The following is a 21,505-nucleotide window of genomic DNA, read 5'->3' on the forward strand; positions in this document are numbered from 1 at the left end:
TCCACCCAGGCTTACACTGTGAAGCATCTCAAAATGAAATTCCTCCTTGTAAAAGGAGCAGGGATCAGATTTTGGTGGGAATGGAAGCAAAGGGATTGTGTACATAGTTACCAATGGGAACACATCCATACTTTCTAGTTAAACCCGCTGGGGGATCTTGGGTCCTGGTTTCTTTTTTTTTTTGTCCCTCCAAGCAGAAACTCAGGATTTAGGTAAACATGACAAGTTGTTTTAACTCACCAGCTGCAGGTCACAGAGGAGCTGCAGCCTCTTTAGGGAGAGGAAGAGATCAAACTCAAGCTGTGAATCCATTCAGAACCTCCAAGGAGTTGCTCAGTCCCTGCTCTCTGTGCCAGGAACAGGATTCGGGCTCTGAGAGAAACACCAACCATGCACTGGCTCTGTAATGGAGTTGCGGGGTATCCTGGCTCTTAGAAACCATCATTTTATTTAACAAATTTAAATACAGTTTGTTTAAAACTGAGAACAGACAGTGCAGCTGTAACATACCCCATCCTGGCCAGAGCTGGACATATCTATCCCTGTTCCCAAGGGCCACAGCTGCCTCTGGGAAAGCTGGAAGGGCCCAGGCTCGTGTGACCAGAGCAAATGTGCAGGGCTGTGCTCAGGACTCCATCCTTTGCATTTTCTGAAAGTTATTTCCTTCCAAGGAGGGAAGGTTGCAACCCAGCAGGGCTTGGAATTAAGAGTAGTGAACCAAAACGTGCAGCTCAGAGAGGACATCAGTTGGAAACTGTTTAAATGGTATGAGAACTTGGCAGTCCTTGAAAAAATGTCTCTTTCCACTGTAGGGTTTACAGACTGAAGGGAACTTGGGAAGCCAATACAACAAGAGGATTAATCTGCTTGAGTGCAAAGAACTACTATTTTAATCCAGGATAACAACCCCCATTCCCAGCAGCATCCAACACTTTCTATCCAAGTAGTGCTTCAGCCATTGCATCTATAGGAACGTTTTTGTAAAGGCTTCTGTGGCTGGGAACTAAAGAATGCAACTTTTCCCCAATGGTTCTGATATACAGAGGGAGAAAATAACTTACAAAAAAAATATTTTCCTTTGAAACATCAGGAAATACACAATGTCATTAGTCCAAGGGGAGACTTCTGCACTGTGAAGCCAATAATCAAACCCAGAGCATTTTAACAGTTCTACCTGTTAGGGCTAAAAATAACCAAGCCTATTTCCAGGATTACCTTTTCCCTCAGTTCAAAGGTAAAATTGTGCTTCAGACCTTTTTTTTTTTGAAAGAATTGGGACAGCAGGGGGTGATCAAAGGTTTGACAACAGCTGTGAAAGGGGGAGGAAGTCTGGGGGTTTGTAAAGGGACATGTTGTACCTCAGTTTGTTCCTCAGCAGACACAGAGTAACCCAAGGCAGTAGCACCCAGGTCCCTCCTCTGCACTGCCCAGTCCTGTGTCTGTCACTGAGAAGCAAAACACGATTTCATCAGAGAACACCCTTCCACCAACTCTGTCCTGGGTCCTTTGGTGTTACAGGGCAGGGAAGAGGTGACTAAAGGTTTCCTTGACCCTCCCTCAAGCCAGGTGCTGGAGAAACAGCACTAAGCACAGGAACCCCTTTCCAAGGGTGCTGCTCTATCCATCAGAAGGTGGCTCTGGGAACTGCTCCAGTGTGGCTTTTCACACCAGGAGCTCTGCAGGAGCATGGAAAAGGGGCTGGGGCTGAGGGATACATTCCAGTCAAATGGGAAATGCACTAAAATCACCTTTTAGCATTCAGTCCCTAGGTTTAAGCAGTTAACTTTATTTTTTGAGAGTGGAAATTTGCCTTTATGTAGGAGCACCCTTCAGAGAATGCCACGCCTAACGCTCACATGAACCAAATTAGGGCTAAACAGAACCAAGATCTGGGTGAATATTATGGTATAGGTCCCCAACAATCTCATTAACTCCATTTGCAATTATTTTAGTGTGGATGAATAGAGAACCACGTGCTGTAAACATCACTCCATCCAGAGAGGGTGGTGAACTGGTAAAGATGAACAGCTCAGTGATTCTGCCCCTCTGTCCCACTCTGGTGATGCCCCCAAGTGTTGCATCTCTTCAGCTGGGGTTTGTGAGAAAGATGGGGACAAACTTTTTAGCAGGGAGAGGACAAGGAGTGATGGTTTTAAACTAAAAGAGGATAGACTAGATATAAGGAAGACTTTTTTTTACAATGAGAGTGGTGCAACACTGGCACAGGTTGTCCAGAGAGGTGGGTAATGCCCCATCCCTGGGAATATTCAGGTGGGACAGGGCTCTGAGCAGCCTGGTCTAGTTGAAGGTGTCCCTGTCTATGGCAGAGGGGTTTGAGCAGATGACCTTTAAATTCCTTTGCAGCTCAAACCCTCCTATGATTCCATGAACACAGAGTGTGTCAGAGTGCCCTCCAAACCACGAAAAGGGAATACAAAGAGAATAGTGATACTTATGGGTTTGTTTGATACTTATGGGTTTGTTCTAACCTTCCTTGCTTTCCCCCCTCTCCCCCTGTCTTGTGCAGCGTAATAAACACTGATTAAAGTAGGTTTAAAATTAAGGGCTAAGGTGCCATCTCAGAAGGCAGCTGTCCCCTCCACGGACAGAGAGCTGCTCACGTCGCACACGGGGTTCGTGTGTCTCAGGAAAAACCACTCACTGGGGCCAACACACTCCTGTGGACATTCTCACCCTGGCCTTCAGGTCCTGTCAAACAGCCCCTCAGTCCAGCCCCCCATTCCAGCTGGGCCAGGCTCCAGTGCAGGGAGCCCTGGGGCACTTCTCCCAAACCGAGCATCCCTCGAGGCAGCTGCTCCTGTCCTGGAGCTCACGTCAGTCCTGGGTTTTCTGTGCTTTTTCTCCACCTCCGGAGCATCTGGTTGTGCTCCAAGTCCAGGAGGAAGGGCAGGGGGATCCAGGGGGATTATGTATGCAGTGGTGCTTGGTTTCAGTACACTAAAACTCTTGGAAGTCAGCAGAGGTCCTGGCTCCTGCCTGGCTGGCCGGTCGGATGCTGTGGAGAGGAACCTTGCAGGCTGTGCATGAAGAAATTTTCTGCAACAGAGACACAACCAGCATGTATATCACCCTTCTGCCTCGCTGCATTTAGCTGCTACCCCTTGGAAGCAGCCCAAAACCCAGCTCAGCTCCGTGAGTTCTGCTGCTAAGCAACTGGGCTGGGGAGCAGCAGTTGTGACAGCGCTGAAGAGCCACGGCCTCTCTGCACAGCTGATATATATAGCTCAGAGAACGGGGGCCAGGCTCTCCTGCTGCCCTGCCACGGGCCACAGAGCAGCCCCTGCAGCAGCCAGGGCTCCATCCAGCTGCCCTCAGGGAATGTGCCATAAGAGAGCTCATTACTCTTAAAAATACACCACTGCTGAGCAAATCTACCCCCTTCCTCTGCTGCTCTTCTCTGTACTCAAGAGCAGCAACCTCCTCTCCCCTCCAGGCCTGGTTCTGCGCTCCAAATAAAGGGAGCTGTGCATTTATTTTTCTCCTCATAATAATGAAGCACAGCTCCATAGCCTGGATGCAGACACAGGTGAATAGCCCATCCTTCACTCCTGCAAACCAACTGCAGTGTGCTCTCGAGAAACACAGGAGGCTGAATGCACCAGGGTGCTCAGGTAATGAAGGTGAGGAGCCAGGGCATGAACTAGTGCAAGTCAGCCATCAGTGAATGTGTTCCTTCCTCCTTTCCACTGAGGAAAAACTCCATGCTCACCTTAGATAAACAAACACCTCAGTGGGCTTTAATCCACACCCTCCCTACCTTGTCACTGACTCTCTGTGGCTTTGATGTGGATAAAAATTAAACTCTTCCTTCAGTGAAAGCTTCTGCCTGACTTAAAAATCCTTTTGCTGATACTGCTTTAGCTTTCCTCAGGTGGACAAATCCCCACCCTTCACCCCTGTCCTTTAGCTATATTAGCACAGTTAAGGCAACCTTTTTGTTTAGACAAGGCTTTTTTTCTTTTTTCAGCATAACTTCTACCTAAACTCCTACTCCCTGCATTTTTCTCCTTCTCAACCTCTCACCAGGCATTTTCCCTTTAGCAGCCTGTCTTAAATATTGATTAACTTAAAAAAAAGAGAGGTTAACTAATGGTCTGGAGAAGTTTAGCAGCAAGGGAAGGTCAGAGATGTGAAAAATGGAAACAGAAAAGCTCATTTAAAAGAGCTTTTATCTTTTCCCTGCCATTATCCAGCTTCTCATTACTGTTAGAAACATGGGCTCTTACCTGGTGTTGGTCTCGGCTCAGCCACGCACAGTCAGATTTCCACATTGGGATCTGTGAATCCTTTCTTCCCCTCATTCACCAGCACGGGCTTTTCTGTCCTTGTGTGCCAGACTAAAATCTGAAGAAGCCAGCAGAAGTCATTAGCTGCACCTCTCCACTGCACTAACAAATATTCCTGCACATTAAATCAATAGTGCAATTTAAGCAGCCACCCCGGGGCCTAATGGTGCATTCACCGCTGAGCGGGGCTTTGCATAAACCTTCACTTAGGCAGAGCTGCTGCTCTGCATGATGCACAGTGCACAGAAATTACCCATTTTACAGTGGGCTGTCGTGGGACATTAACCTGCTCCTTCCGTGCAGTTATCAACCATCTTCCTCAAAAGGCTCATCAGCCTCCCAATGGGGTAGGGCAGCTCCCTCACAAGCAGGGAATCACAGCCGTGTGTCCCCCCAGAGCCAGTTCCTCACTCTGCTTCTTGGTTGTCATGTTGCTGCATCCTTGGCCAGTGGAGTCACCTGCCTGGCTCAGAGGGGAAGGGCAAAGTCCTGGCACTTCAGGTCACACTGGGACTGGTGGATCAGAGAGGGAAGAGGCAGCTGTAGGAGCACCACCAGCTGCTCCCATCGCCTTTGGCTGTGGGAAATGTAAAAGGAAGTTTTCGGTGCGTCCCTGAAAATCTATTGTTGGGGAGAAGACATCAGCCTGCTCCTTAACCTCACTATCACTTCTTTTTCACTCTTAAAGTCTTTTCAGACCCTAAAAAGCTGTGAGGGTGTCACTGAGCTGAGGACTTACAGTGCTGCTGCAGTGCTGCTGCAACCTCTGCTGCCTCCGAGCTGCACGATGCAGGAGCTGGTTCCAGAATCATCCCTGCTTCCCACGTGCTCCAGGCTCCTTTCATAACCCAGCAAGCCTTATCCTTACCCTACTATATCCCCTCTAAATTCCAACACCCCCCCCCCCAAAATTCCTTTGGAATGCTGCCACCCCCTATTCTGTATCAGGTATCACGTTAAATCCCCACTCTAACTTGCTTAAAACAGAACTGAAGCTTCTACTAAGAGCTTCCCTCAGCCTTGGCAGCAGAGTTTCATAAAGATCAACATCTGTGGAGGAGAACTGGCAAAATATGAGGTGTTTGAACATTTCAGGGGGGCTATTATGGGTAAATAGTTTCTACTAGCTGTGCTGTGCTGCTGGCTCAGATGGTTCTGGAAGCTGTTTAAAATACTCTCCTCCTCACTAGACTCAATTATACTTATTGCTTTGCTCCTAAAACCTGGATTGCTGGGAGCAGCTTTATCCTCTCAGAGCAGGTTTCCTGCCTCCCTTCACCTGAGTGTTGATATTTCCTACCTTGCAGGGGTTTCCCTCTGGTTGCTATGACAATACTCTGCACATTGAATCCGAGTGTCTGCAAACCATTCCCACCCAGCCCCTGCTCTGCTGAAAAACGAGGGCACGCTCTGTGTTCTAAAGGATGAACAAAGCACTCTTCAAACCCTCCTGGTTCAAGGGGAGCACCCCTGCCTTCCCAAGAAGCTTGTTTGACCAAATTTGTCTCTGATGTGAGCAGTCACCTCCTGTGCAGGGCTTAAATCTCGCCTAATACTAAGGCAGTAGAGACCAACTGCTGGCTGGAGTGGGTCCAAAAAACCATTTCATCGTCCCCCACAACCACTTCTGAGCCTGCTCATCAAAGTTACCCTTTATTCCCAGCCCTGCTCACCCACCACAGCAACGCTGCTGCAATTACTGTGCTGCTTCCCATGAAAAGGCAAAACCAAACAGGTCCCACAAGTGGCTCTCAGGGCTCTGCAGGCATCAGTTACAGGTCCTCATCCAACAACAGGAGATGTAAACCTTAGTGCAGGCCAGGTGCTTGAGAATTCCTGTGGCCAATTCTCCTTTCCAGCAGGAGCAGGTAAGAGCTCTTTCCCCTCCTGACACACAAACACTCAGCCCTGCTCAAGGCCCAGCAACTCGAGCCTCACACCCCATAAACAAGACCACAACGACACATCAGGAGCTTTCCCTTGAAGTGGGTCCCACTTCTGCATTGTTAAAGCCAAGTGCCAAAAAAGACAGATCAGATTAACTAAAATGGACCCATTTTCCACGTTTTCAGCTCGATACAGCAGCTTTTAGCATTTTTCATGCTGTGCTCTTTACCATGGGAGGGAGATCACCATTTAGCACAGAAACACCTGCTTTTCCTCTCAGCCAATGCTTGATTTTTTTTCCCACAGGCAGCTTGTTTTATGCCTCAGGGAAGCTTTGGCTTGTGCACCAACAGAGCAAAGAGTGAGGGGGACCAAGGATCTGACTTCCCCTGAGCAGTGGTTTCATACAGGTCACCCAAGGGACTCCACTTGAAAAAAACTCTACTTCTGAGAAACTCTTCCAGTCATTTACAGCTCTGCCATTCAGAATCACAGGACTCAAAGCAGATCTCAGGGGATTACAAAAATTCATCTCCATGCAGAATAATTCATTGTCTTCTGACAGGAAATTAAAAAGCAAACAGGAGAGCTGAAGTGGGAAGGGGTCACAGGGTTTCAAGCACACAGACCCTGCGTGGAGGGTTTCAATAATTGTTATTTGAAAGGGAGAATGAATGAAATGTGAAGAAAAAGAGACAGCAAGCTGAAATGACAGGTTTGTTCCCTGTTCTCCAGTCTGTGCCTGACAACAACCTGTTCCCCAGACTGTGGCATTCACAGTGCCCACGAGCACCTGCCTGGAAGCTCAGAGACACCATCCCCAGGCAGTGCTGAGCTGCCAGACAAGCCCTTCCACAGGATCCACCTGAACACCGAGCTGCCCACCCACAGACTTCATCTCAGATTTTACTCAGCCAAGAGACAAGGAGGCAACAGGAACGACTTCTTTCAGTCACCACTCCAATCCCAGGGAATTGCTGCCCAGACCACCTGAGTGCACAGAAGCTGCTTCATCCGAAGAAACCCACCTATGCCCGTCTCCCTGGAGAAACAAGTGGCTCCAGGAGCAGCTGGAATGAGATGCCTCATTTCCAATGACCTTGTACTTTGTGGTCTGTCCTCTTGTGCCAGCCCAAGCTGAGGCTTTTTCAGTAGCTGGGGCCACTCAGTGATCCTGGCTGAGCACACTGCAGATTGTTTTCCCAAGGTGTTAATAGAAAGTGGGGAGCAAAATGTCCCCCAACCTCATGGGAAGACAGAATTTCAGACCTCTCTCCTGTGTCAGTGGATTGAAGAGAGAATGGTTTGCTCTGGGGGTGTGTGTGGGCAAATGCAGAAGCAGCAGACCACAGAAATACAGTGAAAAACAAAGCCTTGTTTCCTTACAACTCCAGGAGAAACCAACCCTTCCCTCCTGATAAGGAGGGATAACTTTCTCCTCAGCAAGTAACACTGACTTCCTTTACTTTCTCCTTCATTTTGAACAGTTCCCAAATCATGGAAAATAAGCAGGATATATGGCCTCTGGCCTAAGCTTCAGCTTTTTGCAGGTGAGTGCATTTGTGGGCTGAATGCTGATAAATATTACAAGCAGCAGCAGTGCACACAGGAAAAGCAGCATTTTTGGAGAACAGATGTCTATGCTTATCTTCCATATTTCTCTGATCCCTCCTTAATGACTCTATATAAGCACATCATAATTTTTAATGTAAACCTCGCTGCAAACAGGTGTTGAACAGAAGCAAACCACGACAAGTGATGGGAGCACAGCAGCACAGTGAGAGAGGAGTCTGTGCTTCCATCTCAGGGTGAGAGGACCCCAGACTCCAGCTGACTTCTGTCCTCCTCTGCTGCTTGTCTGGACTCTGCTCCTGGTAAAATGGGCGAGCAGAACAGCAACTGGGAAATGGAGGCTGCTGGCACCAGCTAAGGCAGAGAGGCAAACCCGACCTGCAAAGCTGCACTCAGAGCTTGCCAGGAGCAGACAGCATTCAGCTCACAACAAGGACCCTTGTAAGATCTCCCCAGCCCAGCCAAGAAAAGAAACACAGTCTGCTTTGGATCCCAGGCAGCAATCCCTGCTCCCTCCCCACCCCACCAGCTCCTGTGTCACAGCACGGCCATGGCAGCCTGGCTGACAGCACCATTTGTCTCCTCCTGCCTGGAAACAACCTTTTCCTTCCTCTCCTTCCTCCCTGTGTTCCTCCAGGACCGTCATTTCCTATCCCCAGCCTTTGAACACAGCTTCTTCCCAGCAGCTATTTACAGCAGGGACAATACACCGAGGACTGCGTAACTGGGCACGGAGTAAACACCCCTAATCTTCTGTACACCAGCCTAAAAGCAACCTGTCCATCTCTCCTGGCCTGCTGGCAACAGAATTATTTCCAGCCAGTGCTTTCCTGTTAGCTAGGAGGGCACACACTGCCCAAAACCAGGCATCTAATTTTAACCCAATCTCTTTTCCCACCCTTGGGAGACTGGCTGTGCTATTTGTCCCAGCGCTGGACAGGCACAGCCATAGACATGTGGATTAAAAGAGGAGGCACAGCAGGTATCAGATAATAAAAACTTGCTCCTTCCCTTGACTCCTTTCCCTTACTGCTGGATTCCTTGCCTGAACCCTGAGATCCTTGTTTTTTCCACGGCTGTGGAGCAGTGCAGATGGAAGGAGACAAAGGGTTTTCATCACCTTTTTTTTTTTCCTAACCCAAAAAGGGATGGAGACCTGAATCCAGCCCTGGGACTGTTGGCAGTAACAATTTATTTGCAGGAAAAAAAAAAAAATCCTGTTGGGATAATTAAGCAATAAAGGCTCCCTAAATCAGCCTGGGTGATGCCTATTACAGACAAAGGTGTGAGATGCTCTGACCTCAGAGGAGCCCTGGCACACCTGAGTGCTCAGGGGACCCACTCAGGAAGCTTCAAAACTCCTTGGCAGCACCTCTGTGGTTGATGGGCTGTGATTGATGCCTGTCACATTAACCAGCATTGTCTCATTGTGCCTCACACTTTACCTGTCATCCCAGAGAGATAGTCATCTGTTGTCTCCCATCTAAGACTGGAAGTCTTTAGGGCAAGGAGTTTCTATATTATTTAGCACACAGGGACCTGCTCCATGACCTGGAGGCTCCTAGGCAATGTGTACAGTCAAATAATAATTAACTGACTGCAGTAAAATCCCCCCAAAATGAAGCTTCCTGAAGATTTTACTGACTGCAGTAAAATCCCCCCAAAATGAAGTTTCCTTGAAAATAATAAGGATGTTTTCTAGGGGTGATGTAAGAAAGAAGAACAGTTACAGGGGAGAGAAGACTCCATAGTTCGAGGCAGCTGCTAGCAGCCTGCAACCAAAACAGATAAACGCCCTTCACACATTTTAATGCATAATCACCCATTCCCAGCTTCCTTGCTGCCTGAAAACATAGAGGAGCAGCCTGGAGAAGAGGAGAGTGAGGGAAGACCTCATGGCTGTCTACAACTTCCTCACAAGAGGAAGCAGAGGGACAGCACTGATGTCTGCTCTGGGTGACCAGGGACAGCACCCAGGGAATGGCTGGAGCTGTGTCAGGGCAGGCTCAGGTTGGATCTCAGAGAAAGGTTCTTCCCCCAGAGGGTGGTTGGCACTGACCAGGCTCCCCAGGGCAGTGGGCACAGCCCCAAGGCTGCCAGAGCTCCAGGAGGGTTTGGACAATGCTCTGAGGGACAGGGTGGGATTGTTGGGGTGTCTTTGCAGGGCCAGGAGTTGAATCAATGATCCTTGTGAGCCCCTTTCAACTCAGGATATTCTACCACTCTATGAAGTGACCAAATGATGGGGCTGAATGTGTTTTCCTCCACCCCTGCACCCTCACAGCCCAGGAGGGACACGAGGACAAGACCATACCTTAGTGCAATTGGCAGCCTTGGGCTCGAGGTCGTTGAGGGTGACCAGCTCCCGGAGCAGGCTGCTCTCCTGGTAGCCCCCCTTGACCCCTCTCAGTTTGAAGTAGGCCTGAGACCGCTGCAGGATCAGCCTGAGGTTCACAGCAAAGCCTGCCATGTCGATGGCGAAGGGCCGGTGCGGGTCGAACACGGTTTTCCAGCCGTAGACCTTCCCCGCCGAGTTCACCTTGGGGGACTCGTAGCGCAGGCCCCCCACGAAGGCCACCGGCCACACCGACACCTTCCTGGTGCTGCGCATCTGGGGGCAGGAGACAAGGGCAGGTGGGGGCACTGCCAACGCTGCCAACACCCCCAACACACCAACACAGCCCCTTCGCCCGGGAACAAACAGCCCTGAGCTCCCGCCGGAGCCGCCAGCCCGGGTTACACCCCCTGTGCCTTGGACACCATCACTGCCCTGTGAAAGGCTGTTCATCTCCTGGCTGGAGGAGCTGAGAGAAGAAACAGAAACTTTGCTCACAGTGCCCAAATAAGGAACAACACAATCGTGGAGAAGTCCTTGAGAATGAGAGAAGGGATGTAACTCAAACAAACAGCGCTGGTGAGGCCACCCCTGGAGTGCTGTGTCCAGTTCTGGGCCCTCAGCTCAGGAAGGACATGGAGGGGCTGGAGCAGCTCCAGAGAAGAGCAGCGAGGCTGGGGAAGGGACTGGAGCACAAGTGCTGTGAGGAGAGGCTGAGGGAGCTGGGGGGGCTCAGCCTGGAGAAGAGGAGGCTCAGGGGAGACCTCCTCACTCTCTGCAACTCCCTGACAGGAGGGGGGAGCCAGGTGGGGGTCAGGCTCTTCTCCCAGGAACCAGCAGCAGGACAAGAGGGCTGGGTCTTAAACTGTGCCAGGGGAGGTTTAGGTTGGACATTAGGAAGAAATTCTTTACAGAGAGAGTGCTCAGCCATTGGAATGGGCTGCCCAGGGAGGTGGTAGAGTCACTGTCCCGGGAGGTGTTTAAGAAGAGACTGGATGTGGTCTGGTTGACAAGGTGGTGTTGGGTCATAGGATGGACTCGATGATTTCAGGGGTCTTTTCCAACCTAGCTGGTTCTGTGATTTTGTAAACTAAGCTCTGTGTACCCAGGTAAAATAAAGAACAAACGTTTCAGTTTTGGTGGTGGCACACAATGACGTTGTACCTGCCCAGGAACTGAGGTCCAGATGATGAAGACGACCCTGTAAGGACCAAAGAAGAACTTCCAACAGAGGTGTGGCTATGTAAAGCAAACTAATGAATATGTATTAAGTAAGCAAGAGCATCTAATGAATATGTAAACAGTATGTGTAATAAAAAGCCCTGTCCATCTGTCACTTGGCACATTCAATTAGAGGAGCTCTCTTCCAAATGTGCAGCACGGTGAATAAAGGAGAATGTCCTTTTTAACATCTACAAATTGGTGTTAAGAAGATTGTTTCTGCAGAGTGCTTTGGAAAGTGGCAGCTAAAAACAGCACTGGTAATGGATGGCCACGGAACCAGCTCAGCACTAAAAACAAAGCTGCCAATAATAAGTGCCTCGGGGATTTATGAGTGGGCTGTTGGTTCTTTTTTGTCCAAAGGTTTTTAGAGCTGTGGGGCTCCACATGGAGCAGCTGGGGAAATCAAGGCACAGCAGGGAAGCACCTTGTTCAATCCTGGGAATGCAGGAATGGCATATCTAGGAAGGAAGGTGGTCTCTGCTAAGGTATTTAAGCTCAGTCTCAGCCCATGGGCCATGGTAAGGCTAAAGGCATCTTTAGAGTGAGGCCCTGCAGGTCACAGCCTCGGGGGCAGCTGGGAAGCACAAACATGGTGCCTTCCAGCTGCTCCCACCCATCAGCACAGCACTGGATGCCTCTGCTCCCCACAGAGTCACCAGAAATAGAGAAGAGCCACCAGGGGCCATTTCAGCTGCCTGCACTTGCCCAGGCAGATGCCTTGGATGCCAGTCTGCCCACTCAGCTCACCCCCAGTACCCTGCCCTGCTCTCTGGCAGGCTCAGCCTCCCGTTCTGCTCTCAGCTCGGGCTCTTAGAGCAGGGATCTCCCAGAGCTAATCTCATCACTGCTAATTACTGCAAACAAGAGCAGAAAAGCTCTGGCACTTGCCCTTCTGCATTATACAGATGCTCACGGCAGCCCCTGTCCACAGGGAGCAATAATGTGTGTCTCCTGCATTTCACAGCACATTTCCTTGGCTCCCTGTGACCTCAACTGCAGAGACATATCAGAGAGGAGAAGGCTCTACGAGCAAAGCACACGAGTGAATGAAGGAACCCTCTCTGCTTTATTCATGTGTGGAGTCTGCCTCAAGATGCTGCCAGAGCAACCTCAAAGGGGTCTGGGGAAGAAAGAAATTCAGTCTGAATTCACTTTCAGCTTTTAAAAGTGTGTGTATTCCTGTGGCTGTCCAAGCTAAAGTGAGAGCCATCAGGGAAGGGAAAGAGGTATGTACGAGGAAATAAATAGGAGATCCCTGGTATGAAAACTGGCAACTGGCAGGGAAGGGAGCAATCCTCCTTTCTTGTCCATTGTGCAAGAGTTTGGCCTCAGGAGAGCAAGGGAATAAGTAATTTCTGAGCTGGAAGCCAGGTGAGGAACAGTGTAGCTGGCACTGTAACACCCTCCAAGACTGGGAGATGCTCAGGAGTTCATTTAGAGCCTCAGTTGGAGTGGAACAAACAGGAAAGGTGGGGAAGCACATGGAAACCTTCCCCTGCTCAAGCCCAACAATATTGTCAGGACATGCTGAAATTCTCTTCTCTGTGGTGACCAGGGACAGCACCCAGGGAATGGCTGGAGCTGTGTCAGGGCAGGGTCAGGTTGGATCTCAGGTAAAGGTTCTTCCCCCAGAGGCTGGTTGGGCACTGCCCAGGCTCCCCAGGGCAGTGGGCACAGCCCCAAGGCTGCCAGAGCTCCAGGAGGGTTTGGCTGATCCTCTGGGGCACAGGGGGTGAGACTCTTGGGTCCTGTGCAGGGACATGAACTGACAGGAATTAACAGACAGCCAAGTGCTGGAGAAGGAAGGTGGATAACACCAGCTCAGGAACCAGCTGGGAATCTCCTGCAGCATGTGGTGTGGAAGGAGCATGGTCGAGCTTTCTCTTCTAGGCAGGTGCTTCTGCACAGGCATGTTGGACTGCAGGGGATATTCCAACCCTACCAAGGCTCCCCACAGGGGAGGGCAGCTCCTCATTAGCCTGCTTTGCAGTGAAAGCTGCCTCTGATCACATGCCACAGGTAAACTGGGGTTCCTGTTACTTCACACACTCGATTTGAAGAATCTCCATCATATGTGAAATGGGGAAAGTCGTGGGATTATCAGTTCCAGGACTGAACTGGCTCATTTCTCTTTATGCAAACGGCATCAGTGGCATCCTGGCAGATGAAATGGGTCTTGGGAAGACACTGCAAACAGTTTCTCCTCTTGGCTACATGAAACACTACAGAAACATTCCTGGACCTCGCATGGTGTTAGTTCCTGGATGAATGACTCTGGAAAACACACAGAGCGGAGAAGCCCCAGAGAAAACCTGAGGACAGGTGCAGTGGGACCACTGTCCAGAGCAGACTGATCCAGAGCTCAGGAGAGGACGTGCCCAGCACTTTTCACAGCATTTTTCACCCCCAGCCCATGCTCACCCCACCCCTTGGCAGGGTCTTACCTCCTCAAAGAGCTCCAGGCAGGGCCTTACCTCCTCAAAGAGCTCCAGGCTGTAGGTGTTGTCATCATCAGCAAAGTAAACAATCCCGGGCTGGCTGTTGTTTTTGTTAAAGGTCTCTCTCAGCCACCTGAGGGCGAGGTTCCTCTGCATGGTGCCGCGGGGGATGCGGGGGTCCCGCATGTCCCCGCGCAGTTTGTAGTTGCGGGGGGTCTCCACGTTGAGGTGGGTGTAGTTGAGCCCCGTGTCCCGCAGCAGGCGGGTGATGAGCGGGGTGCGGCGCTGGGAGTCCTCCACCAGGATCCAGTGCAGGTTGGGCACGTGCAGGAGGGTGTTGGCCAGGCGGGTGAGCTCGGCCTTCTGCACGGGCCGGCTGTAGGTGGGGGTGACGACGTGGATGGTGGGCAGGGTGTCCGACCACGGGGGTGGGCGCGTGTAAACATACTCTGTCCTCACCACCTCCACAATGTCCCGCTCCGACAGGCAGTATTCCTTGGAGTCCAAGCCTGCAGCGAGATCACGCTGGGAGTCACCACCATCATCTGGGCAAGGGCATGGAGAGAAGAGAAAGCCGCATGGACTCGGGGCGTCCGACACCCCCCGAGCGAGCCAGGCTGCTGGCTAACAGCACGTCACCCCCGCGGACTCAGAGGAAAGGAGGCTTGGATGGAGGCTTTAATAAATGGGGACACAAATAAATAAAGGATTCAGGGACGAACACACATGAGAAAAGAGGGTTCTGCTGTTAGAAAACCAGCACCGAACGAGGCCCGGGAGCTCGGGACAGCGCTGAGGAGAGCTCACAAGAAGCAGCTTCAAAAAGCACCCAGAAGAGACAGGATTGTAGAGGAATTAGATCTAGATATAGGAAATAGCCAAGTGGATTGATGATCTAACATTCCTGAAGAGCTCCAGGGCTCTGGGCACCATGCTCAGTGGGACAGGACTCGTGGCTCTGCACTCAGCCACTGGAGCACCTGGATTAGGAGGCAGGGAACTAACTGGTGGAAAACACCAACCCAGTGAAGACCTCCAGCAGCAGGACACTGCAGAACCCTTCTGCTCTCTGACAGGCACAGATGGGGCACAGAGAAGTGGGGAAAGACACACTTCAAACCCAGCAATGGAGAGGAATTAAAGCCTGTAATTGTAGGCTTTTTCCTGCAGAGACTCACCTGCCTCTGACTAACCTCTCCTCAAAAAGATCCCACCAACCTCCGAACAGAGCAGCCCATCCAGCAGTGTGGATGTGAACAATGAACATCATACAGATCAGAAACACTGATCCAAACATCAAATCCTTGCAAATAGACTAGTTCACTGTCAGCTCAAGGAAAAATACAACCTGTTGCACCTGTTGGTTTTCCAGGGTGCAACTTCCACAGTTTCCACTGCAGAGCAGCAGGAATGCCATGGTCCAGAGAGATGAAGGGAGACCTCCATTCAGGATGTAAGCCTGCCTCTCCAGTGGGCACAGAATACTTTGAGCCACAGATTTTGCAAAACCAGCTACTCCCAGGAACTTCAGATGAGAAAGAAGAGGAACAGACAGCCATTAGATCTGACCCAGCAGGGTACTGCCTATGGTTTTTTCATAGCATGTTATTCTTCCAGCTGCACAGACTTTGATAGCAGTCCTGAACCAAATGAAGGCCTTGTACTCCATGGCGTTGTCAGAGGGAGGGGGGATATTTGGGGGAGGGAGTAGGGATGAGGTGTCCTGCACAGGCTGATATCACTCCCTATATAAGGCAAAGCACATCATCACATAGCAGAGCCCTCTGAAAGCAGAGAACACTGGAATGAATTCAAAAATAAATCTGCAAAATGCATTGGACACGGACACAAATGTAATTAGCCAGGACGGTGCCTGGGACAGTTTGCAAACCCCTGCAGGTCAAACCCTCAGCTGCAAACCCTGGCACGTGGCAGCACTGCTGTTCTGGGCATCTCCAGGTGCACATCTCTTCCAGCACCTGCTACCAAAGGACCTCAGAAATGCTTCACAAGAACAAAACGATTTCTCTCAAGAGCTTTCAGGTCGGTCTCTATCCCCACTCACTTTCCACTGGAGGCTCAGAGAAGCAGAGAAGTGTCTTAGCAAGGTCATCAGTAAGTCACTGAGTCAGAGCAGAGCAGTCTCTGTGCTGTAACTTCAGTGGCCATTCACAGAAAACAGCTGCCAGTTTCCAGGGCAGTGAATCAAAATGCTCTACAGACAGACAGCATATTCTTAGTAGTATTTAAAGTCCTGTTTTAGAGCCCAGCAGATCCCTCATCCTCTGAAACATTGTCCACCTTCCAGAGGGGATCACAGTCATTTTTCCCTGCTCAGAGTTTCAAGGGTGGCTGTCAGGGGAAAGGTAAAGCTGCTCAGGACAGACTCTGAACTTCTACAGTTCAAGCTGCACATCAGCAGAGGGATAATCAACTGTGGAGGATGGGGACAAACACCAAAAGGAAAAGGGAAGAGAATCTCCCAGAGGAAGGGGCCAGGAAGGATGGAGGGGACCTGAAAATGAGCCAGCCTTCTTCCCCACAGAGCAGCCCCCCCAGCTGCCCCCTGCCCTCAGCAGAAGGGCAGAACCAAGAAGAAGGCAGAAGGCAGCGTGGCTTCTTCCAGCCCCCGAGAGCTTCCACAGCCCTTAGATATGGCTGCTGTGGAAGATAGATAGATATCATGCTGTGCCATGAACAGGATCAAAACTGAGACCCTTCAGGCCAGAGAGGTTCCCTGGGAACTTCCTTCAGTCACCTGATTTGGGCCAGGGCTCTGTTTCCTGCAGTGTGTGACAGGCAGTGTGGAAGCCAACTTCTCATAGCACTGTAACTCCACCAGGCAGGTGAGATCTCCTTCAAGTGCAAGGGCTCCAGTTTGCTGCTTTCCTTAAAAGGTGCTTTCTGCCTCACGTCTCAAGCAGCAGCTTTGTTTCCTCTGCTCTCCTTTTTGCAGCTTTCCTGCTGGACTAAGTTGTGTGCAGAGAGCTGAAAAGGCCAGCAGGAAGGGAATCCTCTCGTCAGGGAACAAAGACAAGCAGTACTCTGGATTTAGGCCACAAAGAGCTCTCCAAGTGCAGTAAGCACATCCCATGACTTGGGGTTTGATGTCTGTGAGGAACCCCTACGAGCACTGGGCTGGCCCTACAGCAGAAGTGGGGAGGCTCCTGCATGAGCATGGTCTGGGAGCTGAGATGAGCATGGGCTGCCATGAAGAAATGAAATGAGAGAGGAGATGAGGACGAGGGAGGGATGCACAGACTTGGCATGGGCTGGTTTGATTTCTCTCACCCTTGTGCACTGCAAGCAGTGGAGCAATGGTGCTCTGGTGCCAGACGGTGATTAGTAGTGTCCAGGGCAGAACTATCAGCACGATAGCCAGGATGTCTCGTCTCTTCGGCATCTCCAAGACTGACTGGACCCACAGCTCCTCATTACCTGACAGTGAAAACCCCAGAGACAGAACAGCAGAGCACATGGAGAACAGAAATAAATGGGCAAGAAGGAACAGGGACAGAGAGAGAACGCGAGAGAGGGAGAGAGCAGCGAAGGCGACACGACTCGTGGGTCTTACCAGTGCTTACAACCCACCCATTGCAGAAGCAGGTTTGGAGGGGCCTCGGCTGCTGAGACCAGGAGCAGGAGGGCACTTCTGCAGGGCACTGCTGGAGCTGCCAGCAGGAACTTCAGGGAATCATTTGGAAGGAAACCTGCAACAGAGAGCAAAGGTGAGTAGGCAGAGAAAAGTACTGGGGAGCTGCTTCCCAGAGCTCACAAATCTCCTCAAGAAGAACAAATCCAGCTGGGGCAGTGAGCAGCAGCAATGTGTCCCACCCCTCCAGGGAGATGCCTTCTGGGTGTGCAGAGCCTTGCTTTCCTTTGCATGCACTTGTCAAGCAAGGCCCTCGCTCCAGCCAAGCGAAAGCTGCTCAGTGCCGCAGCGTCTGAACCATTCCAAGGGGAAAAGGACCTTCCCCACAAGGCAGCCAAGCCTCACACACCACGTGCCAGGCCCAAGGCCAAGGAGAGAGCAGAGACCATCACGACCAAATCACTGGCTGACCCATCAGCAAGGGCTATGACCCTCCAGACCCTGTCCCTGGGCCGGGCAGAGCCCTTGGGGCGGCTGCACCTCTGCTCCTGGGAATGTAGCTCCAGTGCAGCTGGTGATCCCACATGTTTCCCATCACTACTCCTCTCAGCTCAGCCCATCCCACTGGCATTCCAGCCCAGGCTTCCAGCAGCCTGTTCAGGTTCACTCCTTCCATCCCAGAGGTGCTGTGGCTGGAGTGTATTAAAGTGCCACAACGGCTTAGTTTGATTCCACACGAGCACATACAAGATTTAAGCAGGCTGTATTTCATCCAAGCAGCTTGGCAGGCAAAGCACAGCACTTAGCAGGGCCACGCAGGGTGGGCAGTTTGCAAACATGGGTAGCAGTTTAGTGCCACTGCTCCCATGTGGGGGAACGCATTAGGCGGCTGCTAAAAGGGCTGCAGTGCAAGGGAGAGCCCGGGAACACCACGGTGGGACACACAGGGAAAAAACTGCTCTGGGAAGAGCACTGATCTCCCACTGCCTGGTCCATCACCACCAGTGACCTGGAAATTATCAGATCCCCTCCTTAAACCAGAGCGAGCTCCCCGAGCCTGGGCTGTGGATGTGATGCTGCTTTGCAAATGTTGTCCCTGAGCTTGCTTTTTCTTGGTAGCATGGAGAAATCCAGGTTCAAATCCCTGCTTAGCCCAAATTGGATGGATCTGAATTTCCCTTGGCCATGCCTTGGCCACTGGGCTGTACAGTCAGGCTCCGGCACTGAGCCCAGTGGAAGACTGGGAGCGAAATGGCTCCAAGAACTGACAGGTTGTCCTCCTAAAGGAATATTGATATTCAAGTTGTTGGACAGAACCCGGTTCTTCCAAATTGGCACTCCAATCACAGAGGTATTAATTTACCAGGGAAAACAAGGGGTGAGGAGAACACAGGCTGGGCTTTGTCCCTAAAAAAAAAAAAAAATCTCCCTCAACTAAAGTTTCAGTGCACCCATTTTTTTTCCCCACACATACAAAACCTGAACTCATCAAAAATTTCCAGCCAACTCCAGCAAACACCCAGTCCCCCACTCAGAGTTCTTTCATTTTTCTCATTGGTGAAAGCAGACCAAATAAAGCAGGGAGAAAGAGGAGGAATTATTCCAGCAAACATCAGCCTTCTGCTGCATCCCTGTCCAGCTCTCGGGGCTCTTGGAGCCAGAGAAATCCTGCTGGCCCAGCCCTGCTGAAGCACAGTGCCCTCAGGAAAGAGCATGTGGCCTCATCTCTGCTGTCCCTGCAGCTGCTGAACAGAGGACACGGAATTTTGGCATCCTCTGAATCCTCTAATGAAGCTGGAACACGTCCCTTGGGCATCCCCGTAGGGCAGAGCCATGAGGGGCAGCTGAAAAGCCCCAACCCCTTCCCCGGTGAAGTGCCTTCCCTAGGAATGCACCCAGGAGCGGGCTCTGCCGCTGGAGAGGGGGTGGGAGGAAATGAGAGGCTAAAAGAGCCACTCAGAGTCCATTCCCAGCCCGTGGCAAGCTGCCACGGTGGGTTGGCACGCATCAAATGCCCTGTTTGTCAGGGGCAGCTTCCTCCAAACGCAGCATTCCCACCTCAAAGCCGCCTTTTCCTGCCTCCTGCCAATCCAGGCTCAACTCAGCCCCCTCCCACGGGACAGGCTGACCCTGGGCTCAGCAGGGTGGGCAATGGGCACCTCTGGGCTGGGCTGCTGCTCTGATTTCCAGCCCTTGAGCACCAGGGAAAACGAGCAGGCTCCAGTGATTTGTGCACTGGTCTCTCCAGCATCGATTCCTTTTAATTTGCCACGGAGCATTTGGCAGCTCCCTGGTCCATCAGCTGTCACTGTGCAGCCCCAGCTGCCAAGGGCCAGCACAGCCCACTCGTGCCCCAGCACAGAGAGCTGTTGGCTTGGGCTGGCAGCAGGGAGCTTCAGGGGACAGGGAATGGTCCCCTCCATTCTCCCCTGGAGCTGGCTGAGCTCTGCTTGCACCCTGGGCCGTTCTGAGCTGCAGATGTGAGTCAGCTTGGTGGCTGTGAGGAATGTCCTCTGTGCCTCAAAGGGACACGACCCCAGCGTGGATCCCAGCTGGAGATGGAGACAGTGGGATGGGTGGAATGTGGAGCCACAGCCCACAGCCTGACCCCCAGTTCTGACCCACCCTGAGCTGCATCCAGGGTGCACCAGGGACTCTGCCCTGCAGCAAAGGCATTTGCTCCCTGCCAGTTCCTGAAGGGATTGCTTTTACTGATGACCCCGAGGAGCCCCACTGAAGGACAGGGTAAGAGCTCCCCTGGGGCTGCTGTGAGATCTCCATCCAAAGTATTTCAAGCATGTTCCCTCTCAGCACACCATGGAGGGCCTTGGTCCAGGGTGACAGCAGTTCCCAGGGCAATAAAGCCACGCTCCCCCCTCACTGCCACGTGCTGCAGCTGCCAGAGGTGAAATCCATGCCCTCCTGGGAGCAACACCAGCCAGGAATTACATGGTAGCCTGTGATTTTACACTGCTGGTGAGAGAAATCACAGCTTCACAGCCCATGACAGAGGGCTTGCCCTGCATCCCAAAAATCCCTTGTTGCCAGAGCCAAACTATGCTTTTTGTTGCTGTTTATGGCACCAGCCAAAAATTGGGCTGGGAAAAACGATGCTCCTCTTCCAGGCCCTTCCCTTGAAGGGAAGGGGCTCCTCTATTCCCTTCCCCATCATGATACCACTCTTCTTTTTCCACTGAAAACGTTCAAAACAAAACCTGCTTTGCTCAGATTGTCAGTTTAAGGCTTCTGCTATCTCCTCCTCCACAGGGAAAAGAAGGAGGAGGAACAAATTTAAACATCCATTTAAAAAATCAAGCTCTATTTCCCACTACAGAAAGTATACTTTCTTCCTATTTCTTTTTTTTCCAGTCTAGAAAAAGCAAGGTAAAGACACAAATCATCAGCTCAAATGCAAGTGATTTTGGGGTTAAAATACTTCTAAAACAAAGGTGTTTGGAAAGAATCCGATGCCACATGGTGAAAGAGAACCCCATCCTCCGGCAGAGGGCAATGGTGTCGAGGCATGACAGTATGGAAAGGGCACTCATCTAATAAAAAAGCTTTAATAAAGCCTGGAGCCACGTGTCAGTAACATGCTGGATTATTAAACAGTGAAGAATCTTTTTTTAAATCAACTTAATTGGCATCAGCTCTGACACTTGCCATAGGAAGCACTAATTTGATCTGCAACCTTTACAGTCAGTTTTACCTTCTTCCCTCCTTTGGGGCTGCTCAGCCCCAGTGTCATTAATCCTTGGTTTGCCCACATCGAACAGAAGTGATTTAAAAAACGTTAAACTGAAGAACGGCTTGATTTGAGTTTGTGTATATACACGGCACTGGAGTAAAAACATTGTCTAGATGTAAGGCAAACACACTCAGAAAACCCCAAACAAACACAGCAAACAGTTGTGTTCCAAAACAGCCGGGAAACAACAAACAAACACAGCCAAAACCTGCAACAAAAGCTTTGCAAAATAAATAAACACTCACATTTCAGGATTAAAAAAGTATATTCTCACCAGCAGCTTTTCCCTCCGGGCAAAGTATCCCCTAAATCTAAATACAGGGTTCCTTTTGCTTTTGCAAAAGCGACTGGTTCTGATCCCTGCTGAAAAATGATGCTGGAGCAGCACAAGGCAGAGCTGGT

General features: G+C 50.9%; 1 protein-coding gene across 12 annotated transcripts in view; it reads right to left on the reverse strand.

The window, feature by feature from the left end:
• Positions 1-429: 429 nt before the first annotated feature.
• Positions 430-21,505, reverse strand: part of B3GAT1 (beta-1,3-glucuronyltransferase 1) — a 113,294-nt gene continuing 92,218 nt past the window's right edge. For 3 of the 12 annotated variants that reach the window (XM_064634686.1, XM_064634685.1, XM_064634684.1), the window contains 6 exons: positions 17,355-17,473; positions 17,055-17,201; positions 13,770-14,308; positions 10,081-10,377; positions 4,248-4,365; positions 430-3,057 (listed from right to left, as the gene is read on the reverse strand). In XM_064634686.1, coding sequence (XP_064490756.1) covers positions 4,279-4,365; positions 10,081-10,377; positions 13,770-14,308; positions 17,055-17,201; positions 17,355-17,358 — 1,074 coding nt within the window. In that variant the 5' untranslated portion in view covers positions 17,359-17,473 and the 3' untranslated portion in view covers positions 430-3,057; positions 4,248-4,278. The other 9 variants (XM_064634691.1, XM_064634692.1, XM_064634689.1 and 6 more) reach the window with 8 other exon arrangements.

Source organism: Pseudopipra pipra, chromosome 23 (assembly GCF_036250125.1).
Source record: "Pseudopipra pipra isolate bDixPip1 chromosome 23, bDixPip1.hap1, whole genome shotgun sequence".
In the NCBI taxonomy this organism is placed as follows: Eukaryota; Metazoa; Chordata; class Aves; order Passeriformes; family Pipridae; genus Pseudopipra; species Pseudopipra pipra.